This window comes from Sceloporus occidentalis, unplaced genomic scaffold (assembly GCF_023333645.1).
Source record: "Sceloporus occidentalis isolate IW3139 unplaced genomic scaffold, rSceOcc1.0.p SCAF_1, whole genome shotgun sequence".
NCBI classification, from domain to species: Eukaryota; Metazoa; Chordata; class Lepidosauria; order Squamata; family Phrynosomatidae; genus Sceloporus; species Sceloporus occidentalis.
In genome coordinates, this window is record NW_028316981.1 from 74,790,446 (window position 1) to 74,814,233 (window position 23,788).

General features: G+C 42.7%; 1 protein-coding gene across 2 annotated transcripts in view; it reads left to right on the top strand.

Moving 5' to 3' along the window:
* Window positions 1–23,788, top strand: part of CACNA2D2 (calcium voltage-gated channel auxiliary subunit alpha2delta 2) — an 823,310-nt gene that overhangs the window by 672,403 nt on the left and 127,119 nt on the right. For both annotated transcript variants that reach the window (XM_089525311.1, XM_089525321.1), the window contains exons 12-13: window positions 3,692–3,799; window positions 9,603–9,681. In XM_089525311.1, the coding sequence (XP_089381437.1) occupies window positions 3,692–3,799; window positions 9,603–9,681 (187 nt within the window). The remainder of the gene's footprint in view (window positions 1–3,691; window positions 3,800–9,602; window positions 9,682–23,788) is intronic.

The following is a 23,788-nucleotide window of genomic DNA, read 5'->3' on the forward strand; positions in this document are numbered from 1 at the left end:
CTCTCTCTCTCTCTCTCTCTCTCTCTCTCTCTCTCTCTCTCTCTCTGTCTCAAACACACACACACACACACACACACAATACCTATTGTACATCAATTGTTGGGTTTTGTTTTGTTTTTGACACATGGATCACTGTAGAGTAATTTAAGTTTCCCAAGGAAACAAAAATATTTAAATATCAAAAATATAGAAGCCAAGCCTGTTAGCATCTAACATTAACTTAGCAGAGTAGCAGAAATGTGCCTTTGCCTACCTATGGCCCAGTACATAGCACCAAGAAGCGGTGTCCAGGCGGCGATTGTAGGGTTAGGGATCACGCACCAACCGGATGGTCCCTAACCCTACGATGTCACAGCAGCGGTGTAATGGCGGCCTCCCATCCATATGGGGGCTGCCACCATGACGTAAGCGACGTGCAGTATATAAACATTGCTGCACATCACTTACATCACAAATGTGCCAATGGTGCACTCGGCACATATGCGCAGCATCCCAAGAAGAACCCGGATTTTCCTGGTTCTTTTTGGGGTGGAGGGACACCACGCAGCTTGGCTGCTGCAGCGTCCCTCCACAGGAAAACCAGCCACCTCCAGCTCACCCTTTTGGAGAGGTATGTACCAGGCCTATGCTTCCCTAAAGCAAAAACATATAGCTTGTAGTTTAAATCAAAAGTTTACTAGTGTTTTTAATCTATATTTACATAAAGGCTATATCCTAATCTAGCTGGTGAATAGTTCATGTAAAAAGAAGTATTTATCTCACCATCTTTCCAAAGAAAGTTGAGAGAGAAGGAAGATAGAGGACCAACAGTTCAGGAACAAATCTTTGAGAGAGAGTCTCTGTTAGTCTCAAAAGGGGAGTGCCCTAAATCACATGGGCAGTTTGAATGAGGGAGTTTGCATGCAGGAAATCCCTATCTAAGGAGGGAGAAAAGGAATGCAAAAATCTTCCAACAATCAGAAATAATAATATTCTGTGCAACAAAATATTAAATGCAACTGAATTCCACCCTCATCTCACCAACCAGACTCCAACCCCAAGTTTCAAGGTGTCTGATTCAGAGACTGGACAGCTCCTTTTGAAAGTTCCTTTTGAAAATCTTTTTTCAAAATGGATCCCACTATCTCCTGAAGCTAACAAAGATGGTTTCTTAGCTCTGTCACAGCAAACACTTTATATTATATGTTGATTACATGTATGGCTTGCCTTTAAATTACTCTAGTTGTCTTGTAAGGTTCTACCCAAAACTGCTTTAGCCTTACAATAATCCTGTGATGAAGGTTAGCCTGAGAAATCATAATTGGTACAAGGAAACCCAGTGAGGGTCACATTAGACATTAAGGCTGATTGTGGCCTTCCTGTAATTAACACATTCTTACTCTCACCGTGAGATTTTCTCAGAGGCAATCTATTTTGACAATCAGATTAGCCAATTAAACCCATGTTTATTCTTCAATCACCAATCACAAAAAAAAATCACATTAAATGCAAGATGTGTTGATTAGGAAAAGCACATGTGATGATAAATAGAGGACTTTCACCACTTGTAAGAACACTTCTTCTAAATATAGAGTAAACCATGCCATCTAATTTGATCCTAAAATTCTGGAATTTGAATCTGAGTCCCCTTGCCATAGTCTAACCATGACAATATATTTGTTTTGCCTTCTGGAAGAAAATGCTGGAAACAGATGATATTCTTCCATCACTATTACTCTATCTCTTAAAATATCTATTGTTGTGTTTGCCATCAAGTCGACTCTGACCAATGACTGAGAGACCTCAGAATCCCCAGTCATTAACTGCCCTGTTCATTTCTTGCAAACTCAATCTACGTATAGTTTTGTTATAGATCTTTTCCTACTGCCTACTGTTTTGCTGAGTATTATCATATTTTTGAATAAGTTGTGTCATCTCATGAGATCCCCACCCCACCCCCACCAAAGTTAGTTATCTTCACTTCCAGAAAATATTGCATTATTTTTTCAGCACTTGTCCCAATGACACAAGTGTGGTACATGGGGCTGGGGACTATCAATTTTATTCTTCCTAACAATGTGTGGGCCTTGAGTACAGGCAGGACATGGGTGCACCATGTGTCTCCCTAGATAAATAGAAAGCTTCAGCAGCTGATACTTAAGTTTCAGTGAGAGCAGCTGCCTCTTCAGTTTCATTACAAAGTTAGCAGGGCCCATCTGAAAGGGCTTGGATCAGACAGGCTACAGTGACGTTGGGCAAAATAAAGATGAATAGCCCTATTAATCTCTGAGCGGTAATAGCCACAACATAATTTCCGTCCCGACAGCCCCTCCTTCTCCCTGTTCATCTGCACCACCTTCACCCCTGGAGAAGCAGCTAAAGAAAACAGATTCTTCACTGCCACTTTCTTGGACTGAGGGTTGGGGAGGGGAATGGAGGATGGGCAACTAACTCTAGGACTTAATAATTTCTGTGTACACTTTTACATAATATACACATAAACAATATGTGTGTAGAAAGGTGTGCCTATCCCCTGCCGTTATTACTTATAAGTAAAGAAGTACACTCTAGCCCATACACAAACATGCATGCATTTCTACAACTGCTTCTTTTCAGATTTGCAGCCTAATATCCTCTTCAGTATCCATGACATACCCAGAGGTTTGAAGGCTGCTTCACCCTGAGAAGTGTACTTACAGAAGGATGTATATAATACATCCTCTGTCAGTGTGTGATGATTGCATATGACTGTTTCAGTATATATACAGCTGGGGGTGGCTCCCCTCCATAACTATATGGCATCAACTAATATGGTTATGCCAGTGTCCCCACCCTTGTGTGTTTTTTTCTTGCTTCAAACAGGAAAAGGTAATACTAAAGAGTAGTCTCAAATAAACAATTCAGGTCCAGAAAAGGGAGTTGCATTTGTATATACATCTATACCTGAACATACTCGTTCTTTCTCTTACACACACACACACACACACACACACACAGGCAGAGCAAGAGCTCTTCCAAATATCCCATAACACAGTCCAGCCATATACACCATCCAGCCAGATAACTCCTCTAAACAATGTGATCACAATTCTGATCTTGCCTAGCCATGCATAGTTTTAACCAAGGGATAATATATGAAAGGCAGTGTGGTGTAGTGATATGAGTGTTGAATTAGTTCTCCAGGAAACCATGGTTCAAATCTTCACTCAGCCATGAAATCCCACTAGGTGCCATGGACAAGACACACTCTCTCAGTCTTAGAAGAAGGCAATGATAAACATCTTCCAAATAAATCTTGCCAAGAAAGCTCTCTTAGGGCGTAGGTTCACCTCAGGGTCATCATAAGTCAGACGTGACTTGAAGGCAAACAACAACAACAACAACAATAACAGCAACAATGCATGGGGTATCCAAGGCACTAAACTCTATTCCACAAAATATGTTCAGCATTTTTGACCTTTCAAGTTCAGACTAAAATCTGGAAGGGATTTATGAGCTCACTGACACAGAACCACACACAACTTCCACTATATTATGTTGCTGGACATTTACCTGTAATTTCTTAGTATCATCAAGATGGCTGTAAGTGATTAGTGTCCTGTTCTAAAAGGAGCATGAACACATGAACAACAGCAGCAAGCGTATGCATGTACTTTGTGTTCTGTCCTCTGAACCCTGCTTCTTTTTTTCTTTTCTTTTTCTTTTTTTGCAGTCCAACATTACCAGAGCCAATTGTAACAAGATGATCATGATGTTCACTGATGGAGGAGAAGATCGAGTACAGGATGTGTTTGAGAAGTATAACTGGCCCAACAAGACTGTGAGTGTTCAGCTTGCATCCTAAAAACATGGCTGTAGCTCTGTAGTTGCTGTTACTGTAGGACTGCCAGCTCACTGGCCCACTCTCACCCTGATGGAATTTAGATATTCATACAAATCTTTGTTCATTTTTTATATCCAGGTGGCAGCTATGAAAAAGCCAAAATTTTGTGTTGGGTGTCATTAGAAAAGTAATTGGAAATAAAGCTGCAAATTTCATACTGGTCTTATACAAAAGCATAATCACATTTGGATTGCTATGTACAGTTCTGGTTACCACACCCCAAAAAAGCTACTATCAAGCTGGAAAATATGTAGAGAAGTTCCATTGAAATGACTAAAGGTCTGAGTAATTCTCTTGCAAGAATAATTTAACAGTGTTTGGTGGGGGGTTATTTAGTTTACAAAAGGAGTGAGTAAGGGTGGGAAGGACATAATAGAGGTGTATACATTTTGCATGTTGTGGAGAAAGTAGTATAGTACTTGAACCCCAGAATCTTCCACTGAGGCTGAATGGTGAGAGATTCAGAGTAATTAAAAGTAAAGATTTCTTCACACAGTTCCACACTTAAACTGTAGGATTTGCTACCACACGATGTAATGTTGGCTGCCAACTTAGGCAGTTTTTAAAATGAGATTGGACACATTCATGGAGGATAAGACTGTCAGTGGTTGCTACCCATAATGGCTATATATTCCCCCCCAATATCAAAAGACAGTATGACTCTCAGCGCTTGTCTACACTAAGGATATTCACAGGACGTTGGTCCTGTTGTGATCTATCCAGACGACATAGGGCCACATCCACAGCACAATTGCTGTTTTAAACCATTGATTCAATTTAAGAGAACCTATGGTTTGCTCCAGAGTTTCCAGGAACCTTTGGTGTGCCTCCACTACGCTTGGCTATCTGAGCAGCTGGATTGGGTCTAATTTGGCCAAATCCAGTGGTTCAGACAGAAATGTGGTGTCACCTCCCTTATCCTGGGCTGAACAACACAGGAAAAGAGATAGATCTTCTTCAAAGTTGCTGCCACCACTGCCTCACCAGCCAAGCTGTTCCCTGCAAGAGCCTGGCTGTCACTTCTGCTGAGGTCAGAACATGACACTGGTGTGATCAATAAGGAGGGAAGTAGAGTGTCCCCCTCCTTGTTGATCACAGGGCAGGGCACCCGGTTCTTATCACAGCAGAAGCTATGGCCAGACTATCGCAAGAAACTGCTTGGTCAGTGCGTCAGTGGTGGCAGTAGCAGCACCAAGGGTAACAGACGAGCAGGGCCAATACAGTATCAACCTGGCTTGCCCATGTGCACAACAATGCACAGCCCATTGTATGTGGTCACCATCCAGGGCCAGTCTGGAACATAATGCTCCAGATAGGCCACAGATTAAGTGGCCAGTTTAGACACATCCTCAGTGTCTGTGGTTGGAGCACATGGGCAGGGGACAAAGTGCTTTGCACTCACATCCTGCCTGTGGGTTTCCTGTAGGCAGCTGGCTGGCTGGCCACATGTGAACAGAATGCTGGATTAAATGGGCCTTTGGTTTCAACCACCAGGTCTTTTTAAAATGCTTTTATGAGCCTCTGAATATGATATGGCATGAATAATTTAAACAACAAAAACTAGTTAAAACTAGAACAGAAGTGGAGCTGTGTAAAAATAAATGCAAAAATAGCATTCTTTCTTAGTTAAAAATGTAAAGCATTTCTGTGCCATGATGAATGACCCAGCTTTTAGCTAGAGATGAAAAATGGTATTGATTCAGGTCACTGTAACTTGTTTGTTATGAAGAAAATTACCACACCATTACAGATAAGTGTTTTTGTCCTTCTGTGAGTGAGAGAACCAAACAGACCTCTCACCCACAGCATCTGATAAACTAGATTCCAAAATGGCCTCTTGTTGCTGCTACAAGGCAGGAGGTGGGAACCATGCTTTTGTATAAGTTTAGCAAGTGACATCACTATGAGTCACAGTTCTATTTTTAGCCAACACAAAGTCATTTAGTTACATTCTGGATTTGACAAAGATAATTGAACTGATCAATTCCATTCTATCTGGAAGCTAGGAAAGGGAATTGTGACATCCACACATTTCCTGCTGTCTGCCAGGAGTAGAATGGCTGATTACTCACAAAAAGCTCCTTATATTACACATCAGAATTTATGTCATGATCTGTAAATCCACTCTTTGGCTCTGAGAGGCTTATAATGCAAAATGGCTAAGTGGTGGACAAGTTAAAGAAATTGCTTTTGTGTGTCTTCAAGCCAACTCCAACTTATGTGCCTCAAACTGACGGTGACCCTGTTCTAGGGTTTTCCTAGCAAGATTTATTTGGAAGAGGTTTGCCATGACCTTCTGCAGAAGCTAGGTGAGCATGACTTGCCCATGGTCATCAGTGGGTTTCCAGAGCTAAATTGAGATTCAAACCCTGACCTAGCCCAGCACTCAAACCACTACACCACACTGTCTCTGTCTCCAAGATAAATACCAACTTTAGTATACATACTAATACCTATAAATAACACAGTGAGTATATGGTGTGGAGCCATGCCCGAAGGACCAGTGAAGTCATTAAATACCTCTTATTGTACACATGGGTGAAATGTAAGGAGGTTTTTCATCCCGAATCTGTACCTGAACCCATGGGAGAGTGGGGATAGCAGAACCTTGCCCAGATATTTTACATGTGGAACATTATAAATGAGTCAAGAAACATGACTAAATGTGACCAGCTGTGTGACCTGAATCAGCGCAGTCACAGGCATAGTGGGATGTGGCTAACTCATGCTTTATTGCTAGATTCCGCCTCATTTGATGTGAGCTATTTAGACAGTTGATCTTCCTGCCTGTCTGCTCCCGCACTGAGCCACTGCCCCTTTAATGGGGCATCTCACATTCCAGCACTGGCTTTATTACCTGCACTGACCTTGAAGTGTCAGAAAAGAAGGTGGACAAGAACTTCCTTTGAAACTTTGCACAATCTGTTGCTACAGGAAAAGGGTTACCTTTCTCAACACTACTGGGTTTGGGAGAGATTCCGTCAGAATTAAGAGCATGTAGAAATGTCAGTCTGTTGGGTGAAAGTACTTAAACAGCTCAGGATCAGTATAGGCTACCTTTCTGCTACCCTCCACACTTATCTCCTCTCTCCTTCTGTATGTTCAAGTGGGGAAAGAGATGGGTTTGAACCCCTGACATCTTCTGCAAAGCCTTCTCTTATTAAACCAGATCAGAGACCTCAAGAGTGAGAAGCAGGATACTGCACTAAAGCATTTTCTTTCACTTCCATATGTAACTAGAATAGTAAAAGGCAGTAAAGTGCTATACCAGAGGAAATAAATGGCACTTTCTGGCTTATGAATGTCTACTCTGCTGTTGTTAGCATTTAATAAGAATCTTTCTGCTACTATAAAGAGCACAGTTCCCCCAAAGCATCTTCAGACTGAGTCCCCAGGCATTGACAAATCAACTTTCCATGTTTGTATCATTTTTCCAAATTCAAAGCACCTGAGCACAGCTGAAGTGTTATGGCTGGAAGTAAGAGGTTGTTTCCTAATAGGATCAACCCCTATTAAGAAGTGTGGGAGCTCAGTATGCCAGCCACCAATGCCAGAAAAATGTCAGGAATAAACTCTTCTAGAACATGGACACATAGCCCAAAAAACCCACAAAAAATATGGAAGCTGGCCATGAAAGCCTTTTACTTCACATTCCCCAAAATATATAAATTCCAATAATTTTGCTATTTTATATAATAGGTACCATTTTACTGTGTCATTGTATATAATGAGACTTGAGCATCACAGATTTTGTTATCCACGAGGGATCCTGGAACCATACCCCAGCAGATACCAAGGGCCCACTGTTTTCTAAGATACACAGAATGTGTATGGATCTCCAAAATAAAACTGAAAAAATACAGGAACAAATTCTGAGACTTTCCAGTCTTTTTAATCAGTTTGGATGCACCCTCAGCTTACCTGACCAAACCCTTCCTACAATGGCCATGATTTCTACTTTTCATTTGGGTTTGGGGATAGTTCAGTCTGCAGAGCCCAAAATATGTTGCTCAAAAAGCTTTCCCTATTCTAGCATCCTCTCTAGCTATGCAACTACAGCTCCCAATAATAACTGCAGACTGAAGGTGCTGTGTGCAGTAATCCAATACATCTGAAGGATGCTACATTGGGGGGAATTAACTTAGATTCACATTATGCAAATTCATGGCCTAACACTTCTATGCTGTGGCACCTCTGTTGTTTAATGCCCTACCCTGGAGGTCCTGTTGGCACCAGTGCTGTTTTCATCCCAGAACCAAGTTACAACATGGCTTGTTAGTAAAGCCTTTGTGGTCTGAAGTCTAAATCTAGACATGTACACTGTTTTAAAGTGTTCTAATATCTTGTAAATTGTTAACTGTGCTTTTAGATTTTTTTCTGAATTAAACTTTCTGAATTAAATGGTTTTTAAATTGTTGAAACAGGTTTTCTTGTACGGTCTTATGATCTTCTAGGGCATAATATAAACATTTTAATTACTATATAATAAATTAAAATCCCCTGCAACTGTAACTCTTAATAAGTCAGGGAAAGAGAGAAGATTAGAGACTTTCCTCTCCCTTTGCACCTCCCCATGAAAAAAGGGAAGGGGAGAAAGGAAATGAGTTGAGTATCTTCCCTCTGCCATACCTTTCCAATGATTTGGAAGGAAAACAGATCCTTAAGAGTAGAGAAGGGTCTTGGGAGGGTGTATCTGTCTTTTCTTCTCTCAGGCTCCGCCCTATTGTTATGCCCAAGTTCTCATATGAGCACCCACGATTTTTGAAATGCCAAATTGTTAAACATAGATTCAAACCATTTTGATTCAGAAGTGCTGTTTGGCCATCTCACATTGTTGTTGCTGTTATTACCAATTTGCCAAATTTATTTTGCATGAACACTGGAGTTTCCTTTTTGTGAAACTGGGTATGGCAAACAAGCAAATTAGCTCTTTCTTTGACATCAAGCTGTGCAGAAGTGTTTTTGCATAACAACACAACATAACAATGACCAGCCTAATTGAGTCACTGGATGAGAGTTCAATAGAAGTATTCACTTGATCAGCTGCTCCATTTTAGGGCCAGTCCACATGGCCATTGGGTGTTGAGCCAGCTGCTTGAAAACACAGGGCTGGTTGCCATCATGCATCGGGTTCTGCTTCTGCCATAGCACAACAGAAAGAAAAGGAAGCAGCGCCACAGTCAGTGCGTAACAGAGTGGGAGACAATATGCAGAGAATCAGCTGGTAGCTCTCATGTTAGTGGGACAGAGAATCTGCTCCAGGCTTTAGTCAAAAGGAACTGTCCAGGGTTCTGGATTTAAACTGGGGGTAATGTTCAGCATCTGGGATGGCTCCTTTACAGTTCAGATTAAACCCCATAGTGGATTCACCATGCTGTCCTCAGAGCCACCAACTGCCCCTAATTAGGCACCTGAATGCTCATGATTTTATTTTCTGTCACTATCATTCCTCTCATAGTTGTGGGTACCAAGCACTGATAAGTATCTCACATTATGTGATTAACGGTCATATACATTAAGTACTTAGTAAGTACATCCAGGCTTACCTGAAGAACCTCAACCTGATAAGAGCTTCAGGTATCATCTGTATGGGAATTTTTTCAGGTTTCTTCTATGTGAGCCTGCATTTCAAATGAAGGCATTTTAATATGGGATGGGGATGTAAGTGAACCTGCTGTTGAGGTTGTATTAAGTTTATTTTAGTTTATTAAGAAGAAACCCTCTGTGTTCTTTTTCACAGGTACGCGTGTTCACCTTTTCTGTCGGGCAGCATAACTATGATGTCACTCCCCTGCAGTGGATGGCTTGCGCTAACAAAGGTAGGGAGAGTGGCTCGGGGCAGAACTATCACCAGCCAGCCTACCAAGTAAAACAGGAAGGCTAGGAAGAAAGGGGCATGTTGCTTACTGGCAGAAGAAGGGGCAGGAAGGTTACCTTCCAGAGAGCCAGGTACTTCACTCACTCCTCTGAGCCAGGTAGCTGCAGCTAATAATAATAATAATAATAATAATAATAATAATAATAATAATTTCATATACCACTTTTCCAGTAGATCATGACGGTTTACAAAAATGCATAAACAATTACATAAACAATTACATATCAAATACACAATAAAAATTCATCCCCTTACCTTAACTAAATACAGGTAAAATTAATTACATTAAAATATATTAAAACATACCCTCCCCTACCAGCCAAACGGACTGGCCCTTGCCCTTGCTCCCCCCGAAGCGGCTCCCCAAAGGGGCAACCCCCCCTTTGGTGTCATCCTCCTTTGGTGGCGGGCCCGCCAATGTTGGCCCTGCCACAGCAGGCACCCAACCTTTCACCTTCGCAAGGGTAACAGGTGTTCCTGGCTGGTTACCTGGGGCCTGGTCCTGGCAGGAAGTAGTCTGAGGCCAGCAGTCCACCAGCTGAGATGAAGCATGCAGGTAGCAAGCAGCAAGTCCACACAGCAGCAGGAGGTACTACACCTCTCTTTCCTGGGGTGGTGGGGTGGCCTGTTGTTCTCTCCTCTTCCCCCACTTTGTGCTGGCTCTCCCAGCACATACCTGCATGAAGACCGTGAATACAAAACAACTCTTCTTCTTCTGGAACTGAGAATCCAAAAGGGAAGAAGTCTTGGGTCAGACCTCATCATTGATCAGTGGAAATAACATGTTTTACGTATGGTAAGTCCTGTCTCCAATCCCTGGCATCTTCAAGCAGAACTGAGCAATTCTCTTGTATGAAATCCTGGGGATCTTAGACTGAGCAGACTGAGTACTGATTCTCTAGTAGGGAAGTCCAGCTGTTATTGGACAGCAGCTTTTCAAAATCCTGGCTTTGGGGCTTTGGGGAGTTGAAATTCAGTAACATAAGGAGCCTCCTTGGTTGAAGACCACTATAGAAGATGATTCTGAGCTAGATGGACAGAAGGCCTGGAAACCAAGCCTTATAAGAAATTACTTGGGGAATTGGGTACGTTTCACTCGGAAAAGACAAGACTGAGAGGTGACAAAACAGCCATCTTTAAATATCTAAATGAATGCAATGTAAAAGATGGCATTAAATTCTTTTCTGCTATTCCAGAGCTTACAACACAAACACAAATATTACAGTAAAAAAGATTCTACTTAAACATGAGGGAAAACCTCTTGACTGTAAGAACTATGGAACAGACTGCCTTCAGAAGGGCATGGACTCTCCTTCCTTGGAAGTCTTTAAACAGTGGCTTGATGGACATCTTTCAGGAGTGATTTTATTGTGCATTCCTGCATGGCAGGGGTTTTACTAGATGGCCCTTGCAGTCCCTTCCAACTCTAAAATTCTATTATTTTGCAGGAAGCCACCTGTATCTTGTTTTCAACCTAATTTCTGCAACAGTAAGAACTAAACTTTTATCTGTCTTTCTTTAAAAAAAATTACAGAGCTTGACTTTTTAAATATAACTTACATTGCTTCAGGAACAGAAGACATATTAAACATGTGGTTGCATTTAACATCTCTGATTTTTAAAAAGCAGTCTGGAGGAGAGAAAGGAGGTAAAGGAGTGGACTCAAGATTGGACCCACAGAGGGAGAAGAAGATGATTTAGCCTCTTATCCCCATGTAATCATTTTGGCATAGATACCTCCACAAATCCTACTCTGGGAGGAAAACACAAATTTGATGGATTTAGATCAACCTTCACAGTGCTTGGAAAATTAACTTTTTTGTACTAGTAGTCCTGGATTCTCTCATCTAGGATGGCCACTGTCTGGGAAATTCTAGGATTTCTACTTCCAAACAGTAATTTCTCTGGGATCAGAGATTCAAAGGCTACAAGCAGACATTAGTTTACATGTATACAAAAATAGGGCATGTGAGAAGCTTTGATATGTGTGAGAATGCACTCAGTCCAGCATCATGTTTAATAGGCTTTTGTGCACCAACCTTGTCATATGCATCATTTGCTAGCCAGCAACCTGTTGCCCATGAGCAATCTGTAGGGAAGCCATGCTTGCAGTTCATGCAGAGGAATTGGTGCATGTTGAAAGGACTCTTAAAACTAGTGCCTTACTAGCATGTACACAGATAACTGCTTTTAGCATTTCCTATTGGTTCTATCTCTCACAGATTCCAAAAACATTTCCTGAATTTGTTTTCTCTGATGCATCTCACCTGTAGTTATGGATAACTGATTGCATCAAAATGTGCATAGCAATACCTCCACTACAATACCTGCAACAAGAACAGACAGCATCAACATTCAAATGTGTGCCTCAAGAGTGGACAACTGTCAGGGCTTAGGGGGCTACCTTTGCCCCAGGGAGACCTTAGAGGGCTAGACCAACCACCACATATGCCCTTGCCCCCCCAAAAAAAGGTTTAAAATTTTAAAAATATATATATACATGGCACTGTCCTGGAAGTTGACCTCTGGGTCATTTCCTGGTAGAAAGAGATCTTTTCAGAGCCTAAAAATGCCACAAGGGGGGGAAACATAGCAAAACTGACACTCATGTCCTCTAAAAAAACATCTAGAGACAAATATTTTTTTAAAGGGCCCTGGGAACCATTAAAATGGCCCTGAGATGTTCATGCAGGTTGCAGGCTACACTTTCTCTACCTCTAAACTAAGTGGACATCCAGTTTGCACCTTCTCTCCTAACCACAGAAATTATACACATGCAGAACTCTGTTTCACATCTCCTAATCTGGAATTGGGGCTACTATGTTTGCAGCCTTTGCCTTAATACTTACTTCAATATTTAGCAAATCCTTTTGCATTAAAAAAAAAAGGCAAGTAGAAACTGAGGATGCATCTGCACTGCAGAGATAACTCAGTCTGACACCACTGTAACTGTCATGGCTCCATCCTATGGAATCTGGGGTTTGTCATTGGATGTGGGATCTGAGTGCTCTACAGAGAAGGCTAAATGTCTCACAAAACTACAAATCCCAGAATTCCATAGTACTGAAGCCTGGCAGTTAATGTGGTGCCAAACTGCATTATTTCTTCACTGCAGATGGAGCCCAAGAGAAGTAACCATATCAACAAGTGTTCTCTCATGTTGCAATGATTGATTGAATCTTGGGCAGGAAACAAAATCCTTCCCAGCATGCTATCCCTAATTATAGCTGCAGAAAAACAGCATATTGTGTGTTTATATGTTTAAAACTTTACAGACCAGGTACCTTCTGAGATGTGACAGCTAGGATAGTAAATAAAGCAGCCTCAAACCACAAATATCCATCATGATTATCTTCTTCTTCCTCACCAATCAATCAAACAGCCCATTAAAAACCAGTCAGACAGGCTGATAAAAGAATTCATAACCAGATTAAACTAGCAACAATTCTTTTTTAAAAAAAATCAGTAACATTTTGAGAGAGCTTTTGGAATGAGCTCAGTTTTTCCTTATCAAAAATACCTCATCAGGAAGCACTGAAGGACTTTTTTATTATTATTTCACTAGGATTCTTTCTGCTTATGTAAATGTGTGCAAGATTGTAGGTTACCAAAATGAACGGTTCTGTGCACGTTGCAAGCCTGAGTGCTGTTGTGCCAACTGGTAGATTATCACTTTACCCATTTTATCTCTCATTCTCTCAAGGCAATGTAGTATTAGCCACCTATACACCTTAACTCAGGCCCCTGAGGCTGCTCTCCCCTCCCTGTCTGCATTCCCCTTTTGTTCATCACAATCTTGTTCACTTTCCCCGGTATCTGAAACCTCCTGTCTCAGCTTCTCCTTTATCTGACACTGTCTCACGTGCCCTTTTGTTCCATAGAACTTGAATTTCTTTCACACATCCTGTATCTGTCAGCAGATGGCCAAGGCCTGTGAACCTTCCAGTCTTGTAGTTATCCATCTTCCCATTGTCCTGTCTTGTGGGAATACCTCTGGCCATTCATGCCCAGATTTCTGTTTCTCTCCTTCCTTGACATTGATTCCTTGCCCTTTTTAGCCTCGCCAGGGCTGGTGTATATGTAAGTGGCTCATCCTCATCCCTGTTAAAATGTAATCATCCCTTTTGCCAGGGGCCCTTTCATGCTACACAATTACAATGTGAGGATTCCTCTTTAGCCCAGTGAAATCCTGGGATTGGCAGTTTAGGGAGGAGCACTTAGATTTCTCAGCCAGAGAGCTCCTTTAGTGCCTCACCAAACAATAAATCCCAAGATTCCACTGAATCTTACCATAGCAGTTAAATTAAATCATAGATCTACAATCATATTGTGTGAACTGGTCTCAGATTAGTTAGCCGCTTTCATTGTGCATCATTGGATACATGTGCAAGTGCTTCCTTTCCTTGACATTCCACCAGAAGAGCTTTTGAAGAAAAGCTTTGCTAGGTTTGCATCACAAGTTCACATCAGACCAACATGCAGCAGTGGCCATTTTCTGACCAGTGTCTTGCACTGTTTCCCCCCAGAACATATCAAGTAAAGTAATGTCAGAACCAAGTCAAAATCTGCTTTCATTTTTTTTAATTGGGAGATCTCTGTACCAGAAGGCATGGCTGTTCCTTGCCTTGACCCCTAATATGATTAATTAATTGTACAGAGCCAGGGCTCAACAGGGCTTAGCCTTAGAACCTGCCAAGGCTCAGCTCTGGGATAGTTGGGAGTAATTAGGAAAAGAAGAAAACCTTTGAGCATGAAAGCTTATACCACAATGCATTTGTTAGTCCACAGTTAAGTACCACTGGATGGTTTGGGTGGTTCATTGGTTTTGCCACAGAGCAAACCCACTTGGCTCCCTGTCTTGAGGTTTCTCTACTCTCAGCTTGTGTGAAGTATCTCATCACTGAGTAATACTATCCCATCTGCATCTGTCTGGCATAAATTGCAAAGACCTTCAGATTAGACTGGAAGGGAGAGCAATTTCCTGGAAGTTATGAATGCCAACATCTTCTTTTTAAAATAATTAAGCAAAAATATCTGATAAACTGCCTTGAGTTCCAGCTTTGGAGAAAAGGCAAGGTATAAATAAACCCACTTTTGCACAAAAACAAAATACAATGTGGTATTTTAACCTCAGGGGGTTAAACTGGTCATTGCATGAAAATAGTAAGAGAATATTGTGAAAATTATGAAGTCCTAACAGGTGTGTAATTCTTTTAAATGATATGTAGCCCCAGCAGGTATAAATTCTGTACAGATTTGTTGAGGAAAAAGGGAAGATGTACTTAATCCTAACTCCACCAGCCACTGTCCTGTTCCAAATGGCCTCTCCAATCTGGCATCCACCCCACTGCTATCTTTATTTCCCTTGCAAATGATGCTCACCCACACTAATGAAGACAGAAGGATTTTAAGCAAAGCAAAGAAAAATCAGCCTTGAGAAACAGTGATTTTGAGTGGATGAGCATAATAGTAGTAACATTAGTTTGCCCCTTAAAATTCCTTTAAAAAGCAGAGGTTTGGACAGCTGTTTAAACCTACATGTCCTTGGCTTTGATTTGGTTTTGCCAGTTTAATTCATGATAAGGGTGTGACACAAGTGCAGCTTTTATTTCCAATTCATGTACCTCTCTCCTCTGTGACCTTTTGGAAACTTCTCTACCCCTTTTGACAATGGTTACCATCTCTCCCTCTACCCTTTGTTCTCCAAAGAGCAGGAGAAAGAGAGGCCAATAATTCTCAAAAGCTTGTCATCTCCTGCTGCTGGTTCCCTTAGCCTTTTGCCTTTGGAGAAGTGTCATGACATCACATGGAGGGAGACTTCCTCTGAAAACAGCAGGAGTTCCTGAGACAGAGAAGAGATGGAGTTTAGACAAAGGGAATGCCCTGGTGCTAGATAACATTGGCATCCATTTCCAGTTTATCACAGAGAATAAAAAAGACATATCATTTAAGAACATGAGGACAAAGAACTCATTGCTCCCTCCCTTGCATTCCCAAAGCTGAATGAAGTCTAAGAATGATCTAGTCTATCATTTCTTAACCAGTGGCCTGTGACTGCAGTGTCCTCACAGAGGTCCATGGGACCTTAGGGGGTGGGCTTGCTCACCCTCCTTGCCTCCTTCTCCTGTGACTGGGACTCACGGGGAGGCATTGAATCCTGCGGAGGGAAAGAGCCCAGGAGAGTGGCTGGGGTGAGCAGCAGGGAGTGGAGCCCCTTCACTCCTTCCTCTGTCAGGCACCACCACTCACCCTTGCTCATGCTCCCTGACTCTTTTTCCACCTGCCTTTATCACTACCTCTTTCTCCCATGGCCATCGTGCACGTGGAGGTGCTGAATGCGGAGGGAAGAAGCCTGGGAGGGCAACCTAGGCAAGCAGTGGGGAGCAGAACCCCCTCCTTCCCTCCCTCTTCTATCAGATGCCATCAGTGTCACCCTAAGGTGTAGGATGTTGAGGGTTCTCACCCACAATGCCAGCGTCTCCTTGAAATTTGGGGAAATTAAAGTTCAAAGGGGGCCTACAAGAAGAGGGTAACTGTGGGGATCATTTCACCTATATATACTGGTAATAATTGCAGAGAGTACTACAGTTTCAGTAAATAAAAGTGTTTTATTTAGAAATGCGCAAGAATGCATGTAGACATACAAGAACCCAGGCAACCTTGAGACTCATACAAGGCTATTGGATTGAAAGCTGTGGAAGACTGGATAGACAGATATCAGGGGTTAAAGAGGCCAATAATTACCGAACCTGAAGAGAGGTCCATGGAAATCACAGTGCTGCATCAAGTAAGGTCTAGAGGGGTTTGCGAGGCTTGGAGTGGCTCAGACTGTATTTGAGGATTACACAAAGGGATCCCAGGTCTTTGAATCATAGGCGGGATACAAACCGCCGCTTTGCGGCGCTTCCCCGCCGCTGCCGTTTGCTCTGCGAGGGAGCTGCAGCAGCCAAACCGCGCGGCTCCCGCGCGGAGCAAAAAAGAAGCTCCAAAATGGAGCTTCTTTTGGAGTTGCGTTTGCGAGGTAGCGAGGCGCAGGGGCGCACTCGCTACGTCACAAAGGACGCGACGCGTACGGACGCTCAGCGTCCGATACGTCAAGATGGCTGCGCCCGTATGAACAGGGCACCGTCATCTTGTACGTATTCAATACGTATTAAGGTTAGGGGGGTGCGGAAGCTAACCCTAGTACGTATTGATGACGTACTATTTGGTGGTTTGTATCCCGCCATAGAATCATAGATTTGGAAGAGACCACAAGGGCCATCCAGTCCAACCCCCTGCCATGCAGGAAATCTCAGTCAAAGCATACCCAACAGATGGCCATCCAGCCTCTGCTTAAAGACCTCCAAAGAAGGAGACTCCACTACACTCCGAGGGAGTGTGTTCCACTGTCTAACAGCCCTCACTGTCAGGAAGTTCCTCCTAATGTGGAGGTGGAAGCTCTTTTCCTGTAGTTTGCATCCATTGTTCCGGGTACTAGTCTCTGGAGCAGCAGAAAACAAGCTTGCTCCCTCCTGAATATGACATCCCTTCAAATATTTAAACAGGGCTATCATATCACCTCTTAAACTTCTTTTCTCCAGGCTAAACATCCCCAGCTTCCTAAGTAGTTCCTCATAGGACATGGTTTCCAGACCCTTCACCATTTTAGTTGCCCTCCTTTGGATGTGCTCCAGTTTCTCAATGTCCTTTTTGAATTGTGGTGCCCAGAACTGGACACAATATTCCAGGTGGGGCCTGACCAAAGTAGAATACAGTAGCACTATTACTTCTCTTGATCTAGACACTATACTTTTATTGATGCACCCTAAAATTGCATTGGCTTTTTTAGCTGCCACATCACACTGTTGACTCATGTTCAACTTGTGGTCTACTTGGACTCCCAGATCCCTTTCACATGTAGTTTCATTCAGCCAGGTGTCCCCCATCCTATATCTGTGCATTTCATTTTTCCGCGCTAAGTGCAGTACCTTACATTTCTCTGTATTGAATTTCATTTTGTTAGCTTTGGCCCAGCTTTCTAGTCTGTTCTGGTCATTTTGAATTTTGATCCTGTCCTCTGGAGTATTAGCTATTCCTCGTAATTTGGTGTCATCTGCAAATTTGATGAGTATGCTCCCAATTCTGTCATCCAAGTCATTGATGAAGATGTTGAATAGCACTGGCCCCAGGAGGCTAGGGCTAGGGCAGATATTTATACCCAATTTCATACCCTCAAGGGATGAGTTGTGTTATATTCAGTATGACAAAGGTCTTAATGGCTTACCCAGGGGACTGACAAAAGAGTTCAAAACGACTTATGCCTTTAACTCCAGAGTGACAATACACTGATTAAATTTGATACAATCCCTTAATGATCAGGCAGAAAGGCTGTATAGGACCATCATCATAAGGTGGATTAAAGGGCATGAGCCCTGATTGCTTTATGATGCAACTCTCTTTGCTTCCAACAGAAATGCAAAGAGCCTTGGGGGGAGCAAGGAGATCAGGAAACCCATTAACATTTATCTTAGTTTCATCTAGGTCTCCAAATGTTATCCAGTCAATGTGACTTTGATATGTATGTAACTCTAGTTTCCTCAGGCCATCACACCCTGAAACATGCCCCACTATAGATATTAGTTATGAAACTGCATAACCAGCAGGAGGGCTGTAAGGTGTGCTAACATTACCACCTCTGTGCTCTCTGGAGGTCTCACTTGCCCTCCCTTCTTCTTTCTCCACCTGCCCTCCCTTGCTGCCTTTTTCTCTTGCAACTGGAGCCCATGTGGAGTAAAACGCAACCCCAGCCATCACATGCCAAGTTATATAGTATGTGCAGTATTTGATGCACTTTAAGGTTTTAAAACTTGAGTTAATTTGCCTATCTGTGGCAACAAAAATGTTTCAAGAGGTTCCCTGGTAAAGAAAAGGTTAATAACACTGATCTGGTCTGTAAGAAGTACCCCTTAGCCTTGGCATTGTTAATAGGAGTCAGATTCTCTTGCTTCTGTTTATCATGACTTGTAGTCTTTTTTTTTTTTTTAGCAATTACTGCTATGGCCCCATTGATTCATTCCTTCATTCACTTTACAGGCATACCACAACTAACAAAGCCTCTGACAGAGAAGCTCCTTTTTACAAAAGCTTTTAATGCCTACCTGGCCCTCCTTTCCCTCTGTATAGTTGGACATTTTTAGCAGTGTGGACATTGGGAGAGTAGTGAAGACAGACTAGAGATACATAGACTTTCAGTACAACTCTTTGTTTTCCACTGCTCACAGGCCCAAAGAGGCAAGTGGCCTCTGCTTGCATTAATATCCCTGGAGACCTTCTTAACTGACAACAAAAATCTTTACAAAATGGAGGCCTATGCTTCTAATATCATCATTTTTTCCTTCTCCCATATGATTTTTAACATCTTTGCCTGAAGAAAGAGCCAGAGAAGCTTTGAAAATGTGCATGGTGTATTTTGTGCATGTTTGGTTAGTATCACTGTTTTGTGGATTTTGGATGTTGTATAAATTTTCAGTGTTAGGTTGGAACAGCATGCCTGCAGTAAACAGTGCAACAAAGCATGAGCCAATCTTACTATAACCTCTGCATGCCTGCATACAACAGGTGAGCCAAATAGTACTTGGCACCAGAATCCCTTACTGAGAACGCAGAAAGAGCAAAGCAGAGAAAAAGGGGGAAAACAGACAAGCCTGCCTCACCAGCTCCCCCCAGCATGTTAAGTAAGCATATAAGTATAAATTTGGCCACCAATGTGGAGATCATAAGAAAAGTAGAGGCTGGTGAAAGGGGGAAAAACATCTCTGGGTGTATTTTGGAAGAAGCTTTCAAGTGACTCACAAGGGGGCGGAGCTAGCAGACTAGCTCTATATAACGCCTTCCAGAGCCTTCCAGAACAGTCTGGCCAGAGTGAGGAGAAGGAGAGGAGTAGCTGGGCAGCCACATTGAGAACACGTGTGCTTGTTGCTGAAGGGGCGGAGCTTCTGTGAGTCACACTTGTGACTCACAAGGGGCGGAGCTAGCAGACTAGCTCTATATAACACCTTTTACATTTTTTTAACTCAACAAGTGGCATCGTGTTAGAAGCAGAAATTGAAACAGAACCTTACCTTTAAGTATAAGATAGCAGCCAGGACATTCCTATAAAGTTGTATTCCCAGTAGACTGAGCTAGCTTCCACAGACTGGTGAAAAAGGCCAAGTCATCAGGGGCCTTAACGTTGGTGTTTACCAGAGAATTTTTTGAGGAGGAAACCCACAGTCCTGTTACAGTCATTTCTAAAGGCTTTGTAGTATGGACGACGAGAGATCTGCTGCAGTCACCTGCAACACTTGTGGGATGTCTGTCTTCTTGCCTACAGAAGTGGTGAACTTCACATGCCCCAAGTGCAAGTTGGTAGCCCTCTTGGAGGAGAAAGTGCAGCAGTTGGAGTCCAGAGTAGCTACACTTCAGCATATTAGGGAACAAGAGGATTTCCTGGACACAACAGAACTAATGATCTTGGATGAGTACCACGCAGAGGAAGATGCTAAGGTGGAGGAGGTCACTTCACATACACAGGAGGCAGACAGCTGGAGGAATGTCACACAGAGAAGTAAGCCAAGAAGGGATTGTTCTGGGAGCTTGCAGCTAGAGAATCGATTCGAAGCTCTTTCCTTTATTAAGGAGGATGAAGAAGAGCCTCATGGACAGACTTCAGGGACAGAGCAGGCAAGCCTGAGAGTCCCCTCAAGGGAACAGCCACTGCTAAACCTTGTAGGAGACATGTGGACGTAGTGGAGGACTCCTTGCTGAGGGATACAGAAGCAGTGATTTGTAGGCCTGACAAAATGTCTCGAGAGGTGTGTTGTCTTCCAGGGGCAAAGATCCGTGATGTGACAGAGAGGCTGACAAGACTGGTCAAGCCTACTGCCCAATACCCCTTCCTTTTGGCCCACGTGGGAACCAATGATACTGCAAGACACAGCATTCAGAACATCAAAAGGGATTACGAGGCGCTTGGTAGGAAACTGAACGGAATAGATGCACAAGTTGTCATCTCGTCTCTTCTGCCAGTTGAAGGGCACGGTTCAGGAAGGGAGAGGAAAATAACAGATGTGAACAACTGGCTTCGCAGATGGTGCCGCCGAGAACGATTTGGATTCTTTGATCATGGGCTGCGGTTCCATGAGGAGGGACTTATTGCAACGGACGGGTTGCATCTCACACCAGTTGGAAGAAATGTTTTTGCCAACAGTCTCAAGAACTTGATCAGGAGGGCTTTAAACTGAGTTTCATGGGGAAGGGAGACAATATTAAGGAAGGCGAAAGGGATGGCGAAAATAGTCAAACTGACATACAGGAAACAAGAAAAAAAGTGCAAGGACCTAACAGTGGGAGGCAAAAAAACTTGCACAAGCAGCAAGTAAAAGGGACCCATGGTCTGCGATGTCTCTACACTAATGCACAGAGCATGAGAAATAAGCAAGATGAACTTGAACTCCTAGTACAGCAAAGCAAATATGATATAATAGGCATCACTGAAACCTGGTGGGGTGAGTCTCAGAACTGGAATGTGGAAATAGAGGGGTATAACCTTTTGAAGAGAAATAGGCCAAACAGGAAAGGAGGAGGAATAGCACTATATGTCAGAGATATTTACACCAGTGAAGAGATCCAGGACATCAATCCTGGAAGCCAGGTGGAGAGCATCTGGATAAAAATTAAAGGGGAGGGAAACAACAAGGATGTTACGGTGGGAGTCTACTACAGACCCCCAAGTCAGACTGAGGAATTGGATGATGCCTTTCTAGAAGAGATGACCACACATTCAGAAAGGAGAGATGAAGTAGTGATGGGCGACTTCAACTATCCTGATATTTGCTGGAAGTCAAACTCAGCAAAATCCTCAAGGTCTAGCAAATTCCTCACTTGCCTGGAAGACAATTTTATGGTCCAAAAGGTGGAAGAGGCAACAAGGGGGTCAGCTATTTTAGATCTGATCCTAACCAACAAAGATGACTTGGTTAATGGGATGCAAGTGGTGGGATCATTAGATGGAAGTGATCATGTTCTCCTGGAGTTTGTTATACAGTGGAAAGGAGAAGCCGGGCATAGTCAGACACACATTCTAGACTTTAGGAGAGCGAATTTCAGTAAACTTAGAGAAGTATTGAGGGTGATCCCGTGGTCAGAAATACTAAAAGATAAAGGGGTTCAGGACGGATGGGACTTTCTCAAAAGGGAGATACTGAAGGCACAATTTCAAACAGTTCCAGTGAGAAAGAAAATTGGGAGGTGTCTCAAGAACCCAGGATGGATGACTAAGGAACTTTCAACCGAGCTAAGTTTGAAACGGAACATGTATAAGAAATGGAAAAAGGGGGAAATTACGAAAAAGGAATTCAAAGAAATAGCAGGCATGTGTAGGGGTAAAGTCAGAAAAGCTAAAGCGCAGAATGAACTCAGGCTTGCTAGAGAGGTTAAGAACAATAAAAAGGGCTTTTTTGGATATGTCCACAGCAAGAGGAAGAAGAAGGAAATGGTAGGGCCACTGCGTGGGGAAGATGGCAAAATGCTAACAGAAGACAGAGAAGAGGCAGAATTACTCAACACCTTCTTTGCCTCAGTCTTCTCAGAAAAGGAAAAGGGTGCTCAACCTGAGGATAATGGAGCAGAGGACAGAATAGGGGAATTTCAGCACAGAATAAGTAAAGAGATAGTACCTTGTTAATCTAAATGAATTTAAGTCTCCAGGACCAGATGAACTACATCCAAGGGTATTAAATGAACTGGCAAATGTAATATCGGAGCCATTAGCAATAATCTTTGAAAACTCCTGGAGAACAGGAGAAATCCCAGCAGACTGGAGGAGGGCAAACGTCCCCATCTTCAAAAAGGGGAAGAAAGAGGATCCCAACAATTATCATCCAGTTAGTCTGACATCAATACCAGGAAAGATTCTGGAGCAGATCATTAAACAGAAAGTCTGTGAACATCTAGAAGGCAATGCCATAATCACAAAAAGTCAACATGGGTTTCAGAGAAACAAGTCATGCCAGACAATTCTGATCTCTTTCTTTGATAAAATTACCAGCTTGGTAGATGAAGGGAATGCTGTGGATATAGTATATCTTGATTTCAGTAAGGCCTTTGACAAGGTTTCCCATGACATTCTTGCAAACAAGCTTGTAAAATGTGGGCTAGACAAAGGAACTGTTAAATGGATCTGTAATTGGTTGACCGGCTGAATCCAGAGGGTGCTCAACAATGGCTCCTTTTCATCCTGGAGGGAAGTGACCAGTGGGGTCCCACAGGGCTCTGTCCTGGGCCCAGTGTTATTCAACATCTTTATCAATTACTTGGATGACAGAATTGGGAGCATACTTATCAAATTTGCAGATGACACCAAATTAGGAGGAGTAGCTAATACCCCAGAGGACAGAATCAAGATTCAAAATGACCTGAATAGACTAGAAAGCTGGGCCAAAGGTAACAAAATGAAATTCAACACAGAGAAATGTAAGGTATTGCACTTAGGGCAGAAAAATAAAATGCACAGATATAGGATGGGTGACACCTGGCTGAATGAAACTACGTGTGAAAGGGATCTGGGAGTCCAAGTAGACCACAAGTTAAACATGAGTGAACAGAGTGATGCCGCAGCTAAAAAGGCCAATGCAATTTTAGGGTGCATCAATAAAAGTATAGTGTCTAGATCAAGAGAAGTAATAGTGCCACTGTATTCTGCTTTGGTCAGGCCCCACCTGGAATATTGTGTCCAGTTCTGGGCACCACAATTCAAAAAGGACATTGAGAAACTGGAGCGTGTCCAAAGGAGGGCGACTAAAATGGTGAAGGGTCTGGAAACCATGCCCTATGAGGAACGACTTAGGGAGCTGGGGATGTTTAGCCTGGAGAAAAGAAGGTTGATATGATAGCCCTGTTTAAATATTTGAAGGGATGTCATGTTGAGGAGGGAGCAAGCTTATTTTCTGCTGCTCCAGAGAACAGAACCCAGAACAATGGATGCAAGCTCCAGGAAAAGAGATTCCACCTCAACATTAGGAGGGACT